Source organism: Eriocheir sinensis, chromosome 70 (genome assembly GCF_024679095.1).
Source record: "Eriocheir sinensis breed Jianghai 21 chromosome 70, ASM2467909v1, whole genome shotgun sequence".
Classification (NCBI taxonomy): Eukaryota; Metazoa; Arthropoda; class Malacostraca; order Decapoda; family Varunidae; genus Eriocheir; species Eriocheir sinensis.
This window is the reverse complement of record NC_066578.1, coordinates 7788162-7803057: the sequence shown is the minus strand read 5'-3', so window position 1 is coordinate 7803057 and position 14896 is coordinate 7788162. Positions and strand designations below refer to the sequence as shown.

General features: G+C 47.9%; 1 protein-coding gene across 8 annotated transcripts in view; it reads left to right on the top strand.

Annotated features, from left to right (window-relative positions):
• The window catches only part of LOC126988823 (fat-like cadherin-related tumor suppressor homolog), a 105000-nt gene extending 90363 nt beyond the window's left edge, over positions 1 to 14637 (top strand). For 3 of the 8 annotated variants that reach the window (XM_050847250.1, XM_050847246.1, XM_050847245.1), the window contains 8 exons: positions 1041 to 1214; positions 1620 to 3995; positions 4161 to 4494; positions 5447 to 5530; positions 8317 to 8547; positions 9148 to 9171; positions 9537 to 9686; positions 11048 to 14637. In XM_050847250.1, coding sequence (XP_050703207.1) covers positions 1041 to 1214; positions 1620 to 3995; positions 4161 to 4494; positions 5447 to 5530; positions 8317 to 8547; positions 9148 to 9171; positions 9537 to 9686; positions 11048 to 11532 — 3858 coding nt within the window. In that variant the 3' untranslated portion in view covers positions 11533 to 14637. The remainder of the gene's footprint in view (positions 1 to 1040; positions 1215 to 1619; positions 3996 to 4160; positions 4495 to 5446; positions 5531 to 8316; positions 8548 to 9147; positions 9172 to 9536; positions 9687 to 11047) is intronic. The other 5 variants (XM_050847249.1, XM_050847248.1, XM_050847251.1 and 2 more) reach the window with 5 other exon arrangements.
• The last annotated feature ends 259 nt before the right edge of the window (positions 14638 to 14896 follow it).

Genomic DNA, 14896 nt, shown 5'->3' with positions numbered 1-14896 from the left:
ATTGGTGTGCTGGATATCCCTTCACTGGTAGCCTGGTAACATACACTCCCAGGTCTTTCTCTGCTTCTGTGGTGGATAGTGGAGTGTTTCCCATGTGGTATTGGTGTGCTGGATATCCCTTCACTGGTAGCCTGGTAACATACACTCCCAGGTCTTTCTCTGCCTCTGTGGTGGATAGTGGAGTGTTTCCCATGTGGTATTGGTGTGCTGGATATCCCTTCACTGGTAGCCTGGTAACATACACTCCCAGGTCTTTCTGCCTCTGTGGTGGATAGTGGAGTGTTTCCCATGTGGTATTGGTGTGCTGGATATCCCTTCACTGGTAGCCTGGTAACATACACTCCCATGTCTTTCTCTGCTCTGTGGTTGATAGTGGAGTGTTTCCCATGTGGTATTGGTGTGCTGGATATCCCTTCACTGGTAGCCTGGTAACATACACTCCCAGGTCTTTCTCTGCCTCTGTGGTGGATAGTGGAGTGTTTCCCATGTGGTATTGGTGTGCTGGATATCCCTTCACTGGTAGCCTGGTAACATACACTCCCAGGTCTTTCTCTGCCTCTGTGGTGGATAGTGGAGTGTTTCCCATGTGGTATTGGTGTGCTGGATATCCCCTCCCAAGGTGCAGAACTTTACATTTTCTTCATTCAATTGTAACAGCCACTTGTTCCTCCACTCCTGTAACTTGGAAGGGGCTTCATGGTGCAGTGGTCAGCACACTCGGCTCACAACCGAGAGAGCCCGGGTTCGATTCCCGGGCGGAGTGGAAAAATTTGGGCGGCTTTTCCAATACCCTACACCCCTGTCCACCCAGCAGTGAATGGGTACCAGGTACTAATCGGGGGTTGTGTCCTGTTCCCTTCTCCTATAATTCCTTCCCCTCCTGTCTCTCTCCGGCATATGACCACAGATGTTGCGCAGACTAAACAAAACTTTCCTGTAGCTTGGTGAGGTCTTCTTATAGGAAATCTGCTTCCAAGGGGTTAAGAAGTGTAAAAGATTAAAGAGTCTGTTGATTACAAAGCCACTGTGTTTTTTATCAGGAGAACCGACCTGTGGGCTACTCAGTGATACGCCTCATGGCCACCGATGCCGACGCTGACCCCAGTGGCGCCCCCTTCACATGGGAGGTGATCAACCAGCCTGTGGAAAACCGTGCCTTCACCCTGGACCAGGATGGATCGCTGAGGCTGGCCACCAATAAACTCAACCACAAGGTAACACTCAATTTTTTTAAACTTGCATTTAACCCGTCCGCTGCGATTGGCACGGATTTGGCCTTCACTGGTAGCCTGGTAACATATAGTCCCAGGTCTTTCTCTGCCTCTGTGGTGGATAGCAGAGTGTTTGCCATGTGGTATTGGTGTGCTGGATATCCCTTCACTGGTAGCCTGTAACACTCACAGGGTCCTCCTCTGTCTTGGGTGGAGTGTGGAGTGTTTTATGGTGTGTGTGCTGTGTCACTCTCACAGATCCTGAGAATAATACCAAGGCACCATTTTTCTTTTGTTCTTTCATATATTTCTTTTCCTTTTTTCCTTCTATTTATTTTCTATTCTTCTTTTTTCTTCATTTTCCTTCCTTCTTTATCCTTTCATTCCCCATTTTCCCTTCTCCACCAGGTCCAGAATGAGTACGTGGTGGAGGTGCGAGTGTGGGATAGCGGCTCACCGCCTCTCCACGCCAACACCCAAGTCACCGTCAGCGTGGTGGAGGAGTCCCGCTTCCCGCCAACACTCTTCCCGCTCAAAACCATGGTCGTCAGTTTCCGCAGTGCCTTTCCCGGGGGCATCATCGGGCGGGTCACTGCGCTGGACCAGGACCCCTACGACACCCTGCAGTACTCTGTGGCACCCTACCCAGAGGAAGCCAGCTCCATCAAGTACTTCGACATTGACAGCGAGGACGGCACCCTGGTTGCACTGACGCCGCTCGATGCCGGGAATTACAGCGTCACCGTCAGTGTGTCGGACGGGAGGTACCATCGCACCGTGCAGGCTTCCGTCGAGGTCTCCGTGGTCACTGAGGAAATGGTTGAAAATTCCGTCATCATCCGCCTGGGTCCTCTCTCCTCGGATGAATTTCTCTCCAGGTATCAGAAATATTTCCTCAAAGCTATTGCCATGGAGCTGTCGGTGCAGGAGCATTCTGTGGTCCTGGTCAGCCTGCAGCCAGCCCTCGTGCACTCACACTCTTTGGAAAAAATAGATTACATTCCGCAGCGTTCCAAGAGAGACATACAAAGGAGTCTTGACATTCTGATCGTTGTGAGACTCTTTGAAGTCTACATGACGAGAGAACATCTGCTGCTGAAGCTGAAAGAAAAGCAAGTTGACATAAAAGAGAGGCTTGGCTTGCCCTTCGTGGACATCATGGAGTCCCTGTGTGTGTCTGGCTCAGAGTGTGGCGGCCACGGGAACTGTGTGGACGTGGTGGCCATCAACGAGGACGTGGCCGTGCCCTTCAACACACAGCTGTCCAGTCTGGTTGCTCCAAGGTTCACGCAGGAAGTTGGCTGTGTGTGTGACCAAGGGTATGGAGGCCAGGACTGCGCCACTTTGGTCAATGCCTGTGGGCACCGACCCTGTGCCGAGTATGAGGAGTGTGCGCCCGCCAACACCAGCAGCCGAGGCTACACGTGCCAGTGCCCCGCCGGCAGAGCGGGACCTTCGTGCCGAGTGGACCTGACAAAGTGCCGCAGCCCTGAGTGCCACTACCCACTGAGGCCTCTCTCCTTCAGGGGAAAGAGCTATGCCCAGTACAGCATGGCTCAGCAAAGTGAGAGCAGCTCGCTGATGCTGAGTGCCTTCATGCGCACCAGACACCCGGTGGGAACGCTGGTCTTTGCTGCCGGGGACGTGGACTACAGCGTGCTGGAGGTGGCCGGCGGACACGTGCAGTACCGCTGGGACTGTGGCAGCGGGGAGGGGCTGGTCAGGGTGTCCACGGTGAGGGTCGACAATGACAAGTGGCACTTCATCAACCTGACCAGAGACGGCACCATATCGACGCTGAGCGTGGACGGCGAGGGGAGTTCAGGAGCGGCGCCGGGTGCTAATGACATTCTCAACATGGATTCAAACTTCATGTATCTCGGTGCTACCCTCAGCAGTGAACCAGACTCAGGCATGTCTTCCTATTCCCAGAGCAGCCTGGGGTTTGTGGGTTGTCTCGATCAGATCATTATTGACGGCACCGAGCTTCCCGTGGCAATAACGGGGACGACGGCCTCCGGGGGCACGGTGCTCACGCGCCTGGCCAACGTGGAGCTCCAGTGTCCAGGCGTGCTGCCCCTGGCCGGCGTGTGTGGCTCCTACCCTTGCCAGAACGCTGGGACGTGCATAGAAAATGAAGGTTCTTATAAGTGCAATTGCCCTCCACGCTTTACCGGAGCACAGTGCCAGGTGGACACGGCTCCCTGCTCCTCCTCACCCTGTCTGAATGGAGGCAAATGTATTGTTGTTGGCCACACCTATAAGTGTCAATGTCCTGCAAAACTGAGTGGAAAGCGTTGTGAATATGGCGTTTTCTGCAACCCAAACCCGTGCCAGAATGGCGGTCGCTGTGAGGAGGGTGCCGACGGACCTATATGCAAGTGCCAACACTTTACCGGTGCAATGTGCCAGCTGGACATTGACGAGTGCACCCGCAACCCTTGCCAGAGCGGGGGAACCTGCCTCAACTTCTTTGGTGGGTTCAAGTGCATATGTTCCTCCAATGTTACCGGTGAATACTGCACCGAGGCCGTTAGGAAGCCTGAAGAGCCGTCCTCCTCCCTGAACATCACCCTGGAGGAGCTGCTGTGCATCCTGGCTGTGTTCCTGGGGTGCGTGATGGCTGTGCTGCTGCTGGGGGCGTGGCAGCGGCGGCGGTGGAGACACAAGCGTCACCAGCAGAACAACCGCGTCAAGCTCACGGACCACCACGTGAAGAACGACCTCAAGGCGAATGACGCTCCAAAGAGAAACTCCAAAATCTGCAACGTGGAGGCGGACCAGGTGAGACGGACACTCCCACATGTTAGTTTTACCAGACTCGCTTCTTTGGCGTCAAGTTACAGGATGAAATTTGAATGTTTTCTGTCCATATTTCATTTTGAGGATGTTGTTTGAGGCTCTGCGTGTGTTAGGGCGTCAGCGTCTTAGATGTTTTGTTTCTTACAGACTTTTGAGTTGTTTTCTTTTTGTTGCTTTGGTGCCACACAGCAGGGGCCGCCGCTGCCCCCCCGCCCGGCCTCCTACACCCCCAGCGGCAACGACTCCGCCATTCTCAACACCCTCAAGCACCTGGCGGATCTCTCTGCCGCGGGCCACGAGAGCCTTGAGCTGGAGACACTCTCGCGATGCTCCCACGAGTTCCTCCACAGCCTTAACAAGCCCGTGGTGATGCCGCCCAACCTCTCCCCTCCGCCGCCCTCCAACAGTGACTCCGACTCTCTCCACAAGCCCTGGGACCACCACAACAACCTCAACGACTCGTACTTCATGCCAATCAAAGGTGAGTCACATACCACTGGAAATAGAGAAATATATACAGCAAGGAGGGTATCAAGACACCTTTTTCCATGCCTCCCTTCACGCCTCACCCCTTATTCCTCAGGCTTCCACAAGTATATTTCAGCGGCCACACTCTGAAAACTTATTAACCCGTCCACTGTGATTGGCAAGGATTTCGCCTTCACTGGTAGCCTGGTAACATACACTCCCAGGTCTTTCTCTGCCTCTGTGGTGGATAGTGGAGTGTTTCCCATGTGGTATTGGTGTGCTGGATATCCCTTCACTGGTAGCCTGGTAACATATAGTCGATATTCCTTCACTGGTAGCCTGGTAACATACACTCCCAGGTCTTTCTCTGCCTCTGTGGTTGATAGTGGAGTGTTTCCCATGTGGTATTGGTGTGCTGGATATCCCTTCACTGGTAGCCTGGTAACATACACTCCCAGGTCTTTTTCTGCCCCTGTATTATAACTTACAATTTCATGTACTTTTCTTCCTGTTTATAACTTCCAAAATCATCTCCTTTTATTCCTATGTTATAACTTTCAATTTTTATACCTCCTTATATTGTTACTTGCAATTTCATCTCCTTTTCCTTGCTAACTGTCTCCTCTCTGTATGGGACTGTGTTAAGTTGTATTTGAGGCGCTGGGCGTGTGTCAAATTGTGAGGACCAGAACTATATTGTAACTTGCAATTTCATCTCCTTTTCCTTCCTTACTGTCTCCTGTCTGTAAAGGATAAGTATGAATCACCTGTTCTTGTGAGGTATGCGAGACAGGTAGATGGCTTTGGGCTGGTCTTGAAAATAACGTTATCAGAAACAGCAAGGGTAAGGGTAATCATAAATCTTCGTTGTCATAAGAGGTTTGGGACTATGTTAATATGTATTTGAGGCGCTGGGCGTGCGTCAGCTTGCGAGTACCTTCACGTGACTTCCTTGTGTTCCCCAGACGTGGGCTGTGACCTGGTGACCAACCTCGGCGAGACCCACACCTCCTCGCCCCGCCAGTCCCCCTTCTCGGACGATTCTTCAGGTACGGCAGCCCTGACTTAGCCCCTTCCAGACCCCTGTATTTTATTTATTTCTTTATTTTTTTGTAGCTTTTTTCTCGGTATTCTTTTCTTTCATCAAGTTTTTTTTTATTCTAGTCATAAGGAAAGTTAATTCTCAGCATGAGGAAGGAGAAAAAGAAATTGGTACCTCATATCTTACACACACACACGCACACACACACACATGACTGTCTATCTACTCATCTATACTTTCCTCTATAAGATTAGTGATTAGCAGCCTTTTTTTTCACATTTATTCTTGCCCCTCAGCTGCTTCCTTCAGGCCCGGTTCACACTGTGCTATCTCTGGGCCACGACAACCCAGCCACTCAGGGCACACGAGGTCTTGGGTGTGAGGGGTTGATGTGAAAGGGTCGCACATGTTCAGAAATGATCGCCGGATGCTGAGTCGGCACAGTTTGTAGGGGCCCTAAGAGTCGCTGGGATGTCATGGCCCAGAGTCGGCACAGTTTGAACGCGGCCTCTCTGTAATAAAATGAATGAACTGGAAATGCTTGCTAGGGATGACTTGTATATAAGGTGTGCTGGAAAGAAACTGAGGACTTTACTTAGCTCACATATACCAGGAAACAGAGGCTGAGGGATGAGGAGAAAAAAGAACTGTGATCATTGCAGGACTAACGTAGTAAATAGTAATAAAATGAATGAATTGGAAATGCTTGCTAGGGATGACTTGTATATAAGGTGTGCTGGAAAGAAACTGAGGAAGCCAAGACCTTACCTCACATATACCAGGAAACAGAGGCTGAGGGATGAGGAGAAAAAAGAACTGTGATCATTGCAGGACTAACATATTAAAAAGAATGAATTGGAAATGTTTGCTAGGGACTGAGGAAGCCAAGACTTTACTTAGCTCACAGATACCAGGAAACAGAGGCTGAGGGATGAGGAGAAAAAGAGCTGTGATCATTGCAGGACTGAAGGGAAAATAAATATTAATGAGGGAATAAGTGAGTCTGGCTAAAGATGCCATAGCCACAGCCTGGGAGGGCAGTCACGAGGCTGCCAGGTTTGTCCCAAAGAATGCTGCCATAGCTTAACCCATCTGCTGCGATTGGCACAGATTTGGCCTTCACTGGTAGCCTGGTAACATATAGTCCCAGGTCTTTCTCTGCCTCTGTGGTGGATAGTGGAGTGTTTCCCATGTGGTATTGGTGTGCTGGATATCCCTTCACTGGTAGCCTGGTAACATATAGTCCCAGGTCTTTCTCTGCCTCTGTGGTGGATAGTGGAGTGTTTCCCATGTGGTATTGGTGTGCTGGATTATTTCTCTGCCTCGGTGGTGGATATTGGAGTGTTTCCCATGTGGTATTGGTGTGCTGGATATCCCTTCACTGGTAGCCTGGTAACATACAGTCCCAGATCTTTCTCTGCCTCTGTGGTGGATAGTGGAGTGTTTCCCATGTGGTATTGGAATGCTGGATATCCCTTCACTGGTAGCCTGGTAACATATAGTCCCAGGTCTTTCTCTGCCTCTGTGGTGGATAGTGGAGTGTTTCCCATGTGGTATTGGAATGCTGGATATCCCTTCACTGGTAGCCTGGTAACATATAGTCCCAGGGCTTTCTCTGCCTCTGTGGTGGATAGTGGAGTGTTTCCCATGTGGTATTGGAATGCTGGATATCCCTTCACTGGTAGCCTGGTAACATATAGTCCCAGGGCTTTCTCTGCCTCTGTGGTGGATAGTGGAGTGTTTCCCATGTGGTATTGGAATGCTGGATATCCCAATCACTGGTAGCCTGGTAACATATAGTCCCAGGTCTTTCTCTGCCTTTGTGGTGGATAGTGGAGTGTTTCCCATGTGGTATTGGTGTGCTGGATATCCCCTCCCAAGGTGCAGGACTTTACATTTTTCTTCATTGAATTGTAGCAGACACTTTTGTTCCACTCCTGTAGCTTGGTGATGTCTTCTGGCAGGAAATCCACACTCAAGGGGTTAGTCATACATCTATAATAGGTAGAGATTGTATCATAAGGTGTAGATGCAGTCTGGCAAAGTCTGGCACACAATAGGAAGTGTATTTGATCTTCCTTTCGGCCACCTCTTTTGTTTTACTTTAGGAGCAGCGAGTAGCGGGCTTTTTTTATTATTGTTTTCTTTTTTTGTGTGCCCTTGAGCTGCCTCCTTTGTTGTAAAAAAAAAAAAAAAAAAATGTGAAATTGGAGGAGCTTGCAAGTCATAACAAAAAGAAGAATTGGTTGTTTTCCAAATGTTGAATAATGGACCGTCAAATAATGGGGGTATGTATGTATGTATGTATGTATGTATGTATGTATGTCCACTGGAAGCACTAATAGCATGTCTGCTTAACACTCAATGTTGGTAAATGCACTCTTATGAAAATTCCATTCAATTTCACTCCTTGTATTTATTTGGTACCTGCTTCTAATTTATGATCTGCATAAATTGTGTTTTGTCCAAGAAAACATTAACCCAGTGGTAGCAGCAGGGATCATGTTTCTCAATGGTCCCCCCAAGGCAGAAAAGTTAGAAAAACATCACCCCTCACACAAACCATTTCATACTATATATCAAAGCATTTGTGATCAGATTATGTATCAACTGTTTTGGGGGGTTTATATCATGGCATAAATTTGGCCCGTCGCTGCTACCGGGTTAAAGCCTTCCTGTGAGGGGCTTAGGCTCTCCCCCTCACAGCAAGGAGGGGGGTGTTGCAGTGTGCTCTCATGACAAGACTTTGCCCTCAGGAGTAACAAACCTGTGTCTATATCCTGGCGGGTGCAGTGAGGGGCCAGGCGTCAGGGCCCCCCACTGTGCCCCCTCTCCCCAGCCCCCACCTCCTGGGTCGCCGGTTCCCAGCACATTTAGACCACCCTCCGGAGGCCATCACAGCTGATAGTGACCACACCGGAAGACTGTTGCATGGCCCTCAGAGCCAGGCCTCTGCCTTGCGTGGGCCCTACAGAAGGGTTCCCTGTGGCCCAGGAGTCTCTAAGGCCCTGAGAGAGGGACATCGTAAGTCAGGCTGGGGGCTGAGTGACCATTGTGACAGCCAAAGGGCTTCTGTGAGACAAAGCAGCGCTGTGCCAACACTCACCCACCAAGCTCCTGTGCTGCTTGAGATAACCGGCCGCTGCTGAGAGTCTTTGAGGCTCAGCTTTGAGTAGCACTTAGCATAACAAGCCATACAAGTTGACGTGGTGATAGTAAAGTGCTTTTGTAATGTTATAAAAACACGAATGCTGTCGTGTTTCATTCCCGTGTAACTTCCGGACCTGTCCCCTCAGCATGCTGCTAACTGACACAGTCTTGTGCCGTGCCTGGCGGCCACACTCACCCTGCCGTCACACGGCCACAAGACCAACAAAGTAGTCCGTAGTTAATATGAAACTAGGTAGTGGTTTTAGTGGATTTACCATATTTTTTGATTGATTTCTTGACTAACAAAATGTTTCATTAATATATATATGATGACTTTTGAACCTCATATATAATGATAAATTTGCTGTGTAATTTTAAGTAAGTTTCCCAGGTTGAGAGGAGAGAGAATGCACATTGTAACTCTAAGCCTCTGGGGCTGGCCACTCACGTGTCTTCTGTTTCCTTTGCACGCAGCACCGGGCCGGCAGAAGAAGAAAGGTACCTCACCCCACTCTTGTACTAATATAATTTACTCCTTTTGTGTGTGTGACAAAAATCATAAAAGTCTGCAGGAGAATTAGGCTCAATGAGGTGCTGTAACTTTGAGTGTAATATTCTGTATCAGATCATTTTCTTTGCATGATATCCCAAACATTACGTTCACCATCTTGTGATGCACGTGGAGAAAGCTCTTGAGCAGCAGCATGATGGGTCTGGGGTTGTCACGTGGAAGTCTTTATAGCATGCTGTGAATACACTGACATACACTGAAGGCTGAGGAATGTGGATCTGTCTCAACAAACCCACATGTAGCTCAGTGTCAGAAAGCCCTGGTAATATAGGTCTGTGTTTCCCATCCCTAGGCTACCACTGGGATGAATATGACATGCGCGGCCCTCACATGCTGGTGGGCGAGGGGGCCACGGCCGCCCCCCCAGACCTGCTGATGCTGAGCCAGGGCACCTCCCTCATCCACGGAGACGACCCCATGGAAGGAACACCGCTGTTGCCATGTGAGACTTTGTGTGTTTGTAGATGTGTTCATGAAGACATAGTTGTTATTTTCTCTGAATTCTAGCTCCACAATCAGGTTTAACCCATCCGCTGCGATTGGCACGGATTTGGCCTTCACTGGTAGCCTGGTAACATATAGTCCCAGGGCTTTCTCTGCCTCTGTGGTGGGTAGTGGAGTGTTTGCCATGTGGTATTGGTGTGCTGGATATCCCTTCACTGGTAGCCTGGTAACATAAAGTCCCAGGGCTTTCTCTGCCTCTGTGGTGGGTAGTGGAGTGTTTGCCATGTGGTATTGGTGTGCTGGATATCCCCTCCCAAGGTGCAGGACTTTACATTTTTCTTCATTGAATTGTAGCAGACATTGTTTGTTCCATTTCTGTAGCTTGGTGATGTCTTAATGTAGTAAATTCACAGTCAAGGGGTTGAGCAGCTTTCTTCTCTTGTATTGTAATTCATGTCATGGATATATAGAAAAGAAAGTTGGCACCAGAGCTGACCCTTGTGGAGCTCCTCAGTAGTCTGTTCAAATGAAGTGATTCTCTGGTGCCGGGCAGTACATGTCAGGCCTCTCCTGACTGGTTGGGCTCTCTCTGACTCTCATGATGTCAGTCACACCTGGGGTCGCATTATAAGACACTTGCGGTTCTCACATCAACTATTTCCTAAGGCCAAAAAGGAGGTCAGTCCGGTTCTTATGAGTGGTATTTTAGGTTCATGGTACAGAAGAAGGGTCACACTACCACCAGGGTCATAAAACTACCTCTGGAAGTGCCCACAACTCCTACAAAAGCCTTGTCGAATATGTGTTCTTGGGCAACGAAATGTCTTATAGTATTATGACCCGTGCTTTCGGGGTACACATTCCTGCTCACCTCTGATGCAAGATGAACAGACTTAGAACTGATTGGAGAACTGATTGGAGAACTCACAGAATGTTTGTCGAAATTCAGTAAAACAAAAAATAAATAAAAATTATATATAAATATTAATCATGTGATGCAGGGAGTGAGATGTATATCAGAGGATCAATGAGGAGTGAGTGTGTGTGAGGGAAGGAGCTCAGCACGGCAGTAGGAGTGAGTAGCTGCTCACCACTCACTCTGGCAACACATGACCGGCATAGTGATGCAGGATAAAGCCTTAGGAGGTGCAGCAGAGGAAAGAACCAAATATAAACATGTAGCTACTTCAGTCTTGTCACGTGATGAACACGTAATTCTTTCAGTCACTGAGGGAGCGACTTATAGAAGCAGATCAGACCTTCCATACTTCCACCAGCTATACCAAAGCAGTAACATCACTAATGTTCCAGCCAGCTCCTTGGTACCAAACTCCCTGACTGTGTGTGTGTGTCCTCCAGGCTCTGCTGCCACACCCCTGCTGAGTGTGGACGCCCGGGGCGGTCCAGACGGCCAGGACACGCCAGACGGTGATGAGGACAATGATGATGATGAGGAGGAGGATCCCTGCAGCTTTGAGGAAATACTTCTGGCAAATAATATATCTGTTGACTCTTGCCAAGACCTGACTCTTGACCATTCGTCTAAATACAACATTGTCTCGGACCTTGAGGACGACTGCCCAGAGTCAGCCCTGAAGATATCCAACGTGCCTTCCATCATCGAGGACGCCAACAGGCTGGGCAGCCCCAGGAGCCGCCGCCCCTTCCACCGCAGAGACTACAGCCGCGTGTCAGACCTGTCCTTCCTCTCCGCCCTGGAAGAGGAAGGCGTTGACGACTCAATGTCTGAACTCCAGGATTCTGACTATGAGCCGCTGGATAGAGTCAGTGAGCCCCTGACGCCCACACTGGTGCAGACCTCCCTCTCAGAAGTGTTTCTATAGTCTTGTGAGGTGACCACGGCTGCTGCTGCTGCTGGACAAGGAACCCAAAACTTTTTACCCACAAACTCCCAGCACTTTATTTAACATTAAATTAAATTTGTGGGAAAGATAAATATGAAATATATGATCGGTAGGTAGATAGATAGGTGGACAGATAGATAGATTGGCAGCTAGATGGATGAATAGATAGGCAGATGTACTGAGAGAAAGAAGAAATTGTTAAATATACATTTATACAGATATATACACTGTTCAGGTTTCATACAAACTTGCATTCCTGGAAAGATAATAATTTAGCTCAAACTAAATTCATTATTCCACAAAGGAAAAATGATGTAGGTGTATGCAGTTACTTTCTGCTGCTGCTTGGAAACCTGGAATGACAGACAACACTTCTCTCAAGTGTCTAAAACATCACAAACAGTGTGTTGTAAAATGTGTTACACCATTTTTGGATACTTTGTATGTTTTCATAGAGTCTGAAAATGCAAGTCCACCTATGACCATTATTCCTCATGGGAACTTTAAGTTAATGGAGTTCACAGTCTGCAACCTTTCCATGAATGCAAATCCACACGAGTCACTAACAGGACATACAAAGAGCAGGTTTTGGTACATTACTGGTACAGTCACCTCTCGAGCAACGTGAGTTTAAATAACGCGTTTTTGATTTAACATGAGTTGATATTTAAGGAGATACGTTTAACTAACGTGACGTGTTCGATTGAACACGAGTTTCATCGATGACGTCATCGAGCGTGACGTCATCGATGAAACATTATTAATACATTGGTGGGAAACAACAAAAACACACGCTCCCACGCTACTCAAATTTGCTCCTCACCCGCGCCCCCGCCACCAGCCGCTCCCCTCACCTCCACCACCCCACCTCGCCTGCCTCCCTCTTCTTCCTCTGACCGCCCATGCTGTCGGTGACAAGGATGACTCCTTTGAGTTGGAGTTTTCTAAAGAAAGAATTGCTGCACTGCACTTGCAAGTCGCTGACACAACAAAGACGTGTCCCCGCACTCACCATCGCTGCCCTGTTGATGCATCGCCGAAGAAGAAGAGGAAGAGGAGGGAGGCAGGCGAGGCAGGGTGGCGGAGGTGAGGGGAGCGGCCAGTGGAGGGGGCGCGGAGGGGCGGTGGCCGGCGTGAGTGAAGAACAAATTTACACAAAATGAGAACGCGCGCCCTTGCTGTTTCCGTGACCCACTAATGCATTAATAATGTTTTTCTTTTAAGGTTAGAGTAACAAAATCCCCAAAATAGGCAGACTTTCCCAGTGTCCAGGAAGGTAACCCCCCTATTACCATTGTTTCCTATGGGGAAATTATGTTTAAATAACGCGACATCTCCATAAACATAACCCGCGCATTAATCGAGAGGTGGCTGTACTGCATTTTTATTTAATGCAACAACAATTTTTTTTTTCTACTTATCTACTCCTTTCCTACGAGACCAATAACTCAGCTCACAGCTTAACCACCAGCCAGTCCCACCCTGCATTGACTCCCCACGCAGGACAGTGACCTCTCCTGACAGTGTGACACTCAAGACTCACTGAGGAGCCTCCCAGCAGGAGTGGCTCAGAGGCAGGTCATTGCTGTGGGGCCTTGAGGACTGCTGGCAGCCTCTACACATGAAAACTGATATTTGATATTCAATATGAAAAAGTGAAAGCTAGAGAGTTCATATTTCTTTATTGGGATAAATAAATGAATAACTAACTAATCTTTATATATATGGGAGCATCTTTTCATAACTCCTGAAACTGTCGAGTTATCCAATACAAAATGTGCCGCCTACAAGTGACTCCCATGTGAACGCACAAAAGTTGAACTCTTCCTGTGATGGCACAGTCTGCCGGAGTGAGTGTGGGTTGAAAAGTCTTGTTAGCATGAAGAGTGTAGCGTGCAGAGACAAGCAACAAGATGCACTGTGTCCGACAAACTCTTTGGCTGATAACTGACGACCTTTTGACCGAGTGTTACGTAGTTTTGAGTTTTTTTAGTGCATTTCTTTATTGTTACGTGTGTCATTTTCCCAAAACATGAAGTCATGGCATGCATTCAAGGACCTGAGTGATGTGCAGGAAACAGCCACACGTGTGAAGCCAGAAAGACGGGACTGAAGATACAAGAGTCGTTTCTCTTGACACGGTTTTGTTTCTTGTGGACTAGTCATTATTGATACAGAGTAGAACAAGTGCCTATGCAAGAGACCATTATATATTGTGTAAGGTAATTCATGTTGAGATGGACCAGTGAGATAATCCTGGAGCATCAGCGGCATGGCATGAAGGGATCCATCCCCCAGAGGCATTGCTGGGAGCTGGTGCCTCCAGCACTGTGCCGCCACCAGCCACTCACTGCTTCATCCGGACGTGCTGCACCATAACAACATAGTCAACAAAATAATTACCTATTTGTACTATATTTTTCTTTTAATATATAAATAAGTACCGTGTGTATATATATATATATATATATATATATATATATATATATATATATATATATATATATATATATATATATATATATATATATATATATATATATATATATATATATATTTGTGCATGCATGTGTGTATGTGTGCGTGTGTGTGTGTGTGTGTGTGTGTGTTTAATAACTACCTAGGTAGCTACATATATATATATATATATATATATATATATATATATATATATATATATATATATATATATATATATATATATATATATATATGTACGTACATATGTATTGTAAACCCAGGATATAACGGACCCACTTATAACGGCTTTTGGATATGACGGACAAGGTCAGAAATGCCCAGGGACCAACCGAGAATGTTTTTTGAAGGAGCTGCGGCCAGTAAGTACAGCAGCGTCTGCTGGCCACCTCGCCTCCTCCCATTGCCTGCTGCCGCATCCTTTGGTTGCTGTTGTAGTCTTTCTCAGCCCACCAGATGAAAGAATTTCTTCCTTGTGGTTCCAATTCAAATGAAGAACGTGTTTTCACCACAAGAAAGTCTTGTGCATCAATCCAGGACGTAAATGTAATGGAAAATAGCCAAGTGTTTGTGAGTGTCGGTACTGACACAGCTTAAAGGGTTGCCCATTAGGTAGGTTAGGTTAGGTTTGGTTAGTTTGAATTTATTCCGGAGTCTGTGGGGCGGCGGAAATACACGGTGCAACACGGTACAGGGCGGCAGTGTTGCGAGAAATACCTCCTTGCAGAAGTAAGTCGCTCTGGTGTCCACCACACTGGGGGAATACATGGCAGTGAAAGCATTAATTTGCCTGGTTTTGTTTTAGTTTGTCCACTTGTGATCTTTGTGAGGAGCGCTGAGTGAAACAGAGAAACCGTAAGCAAGT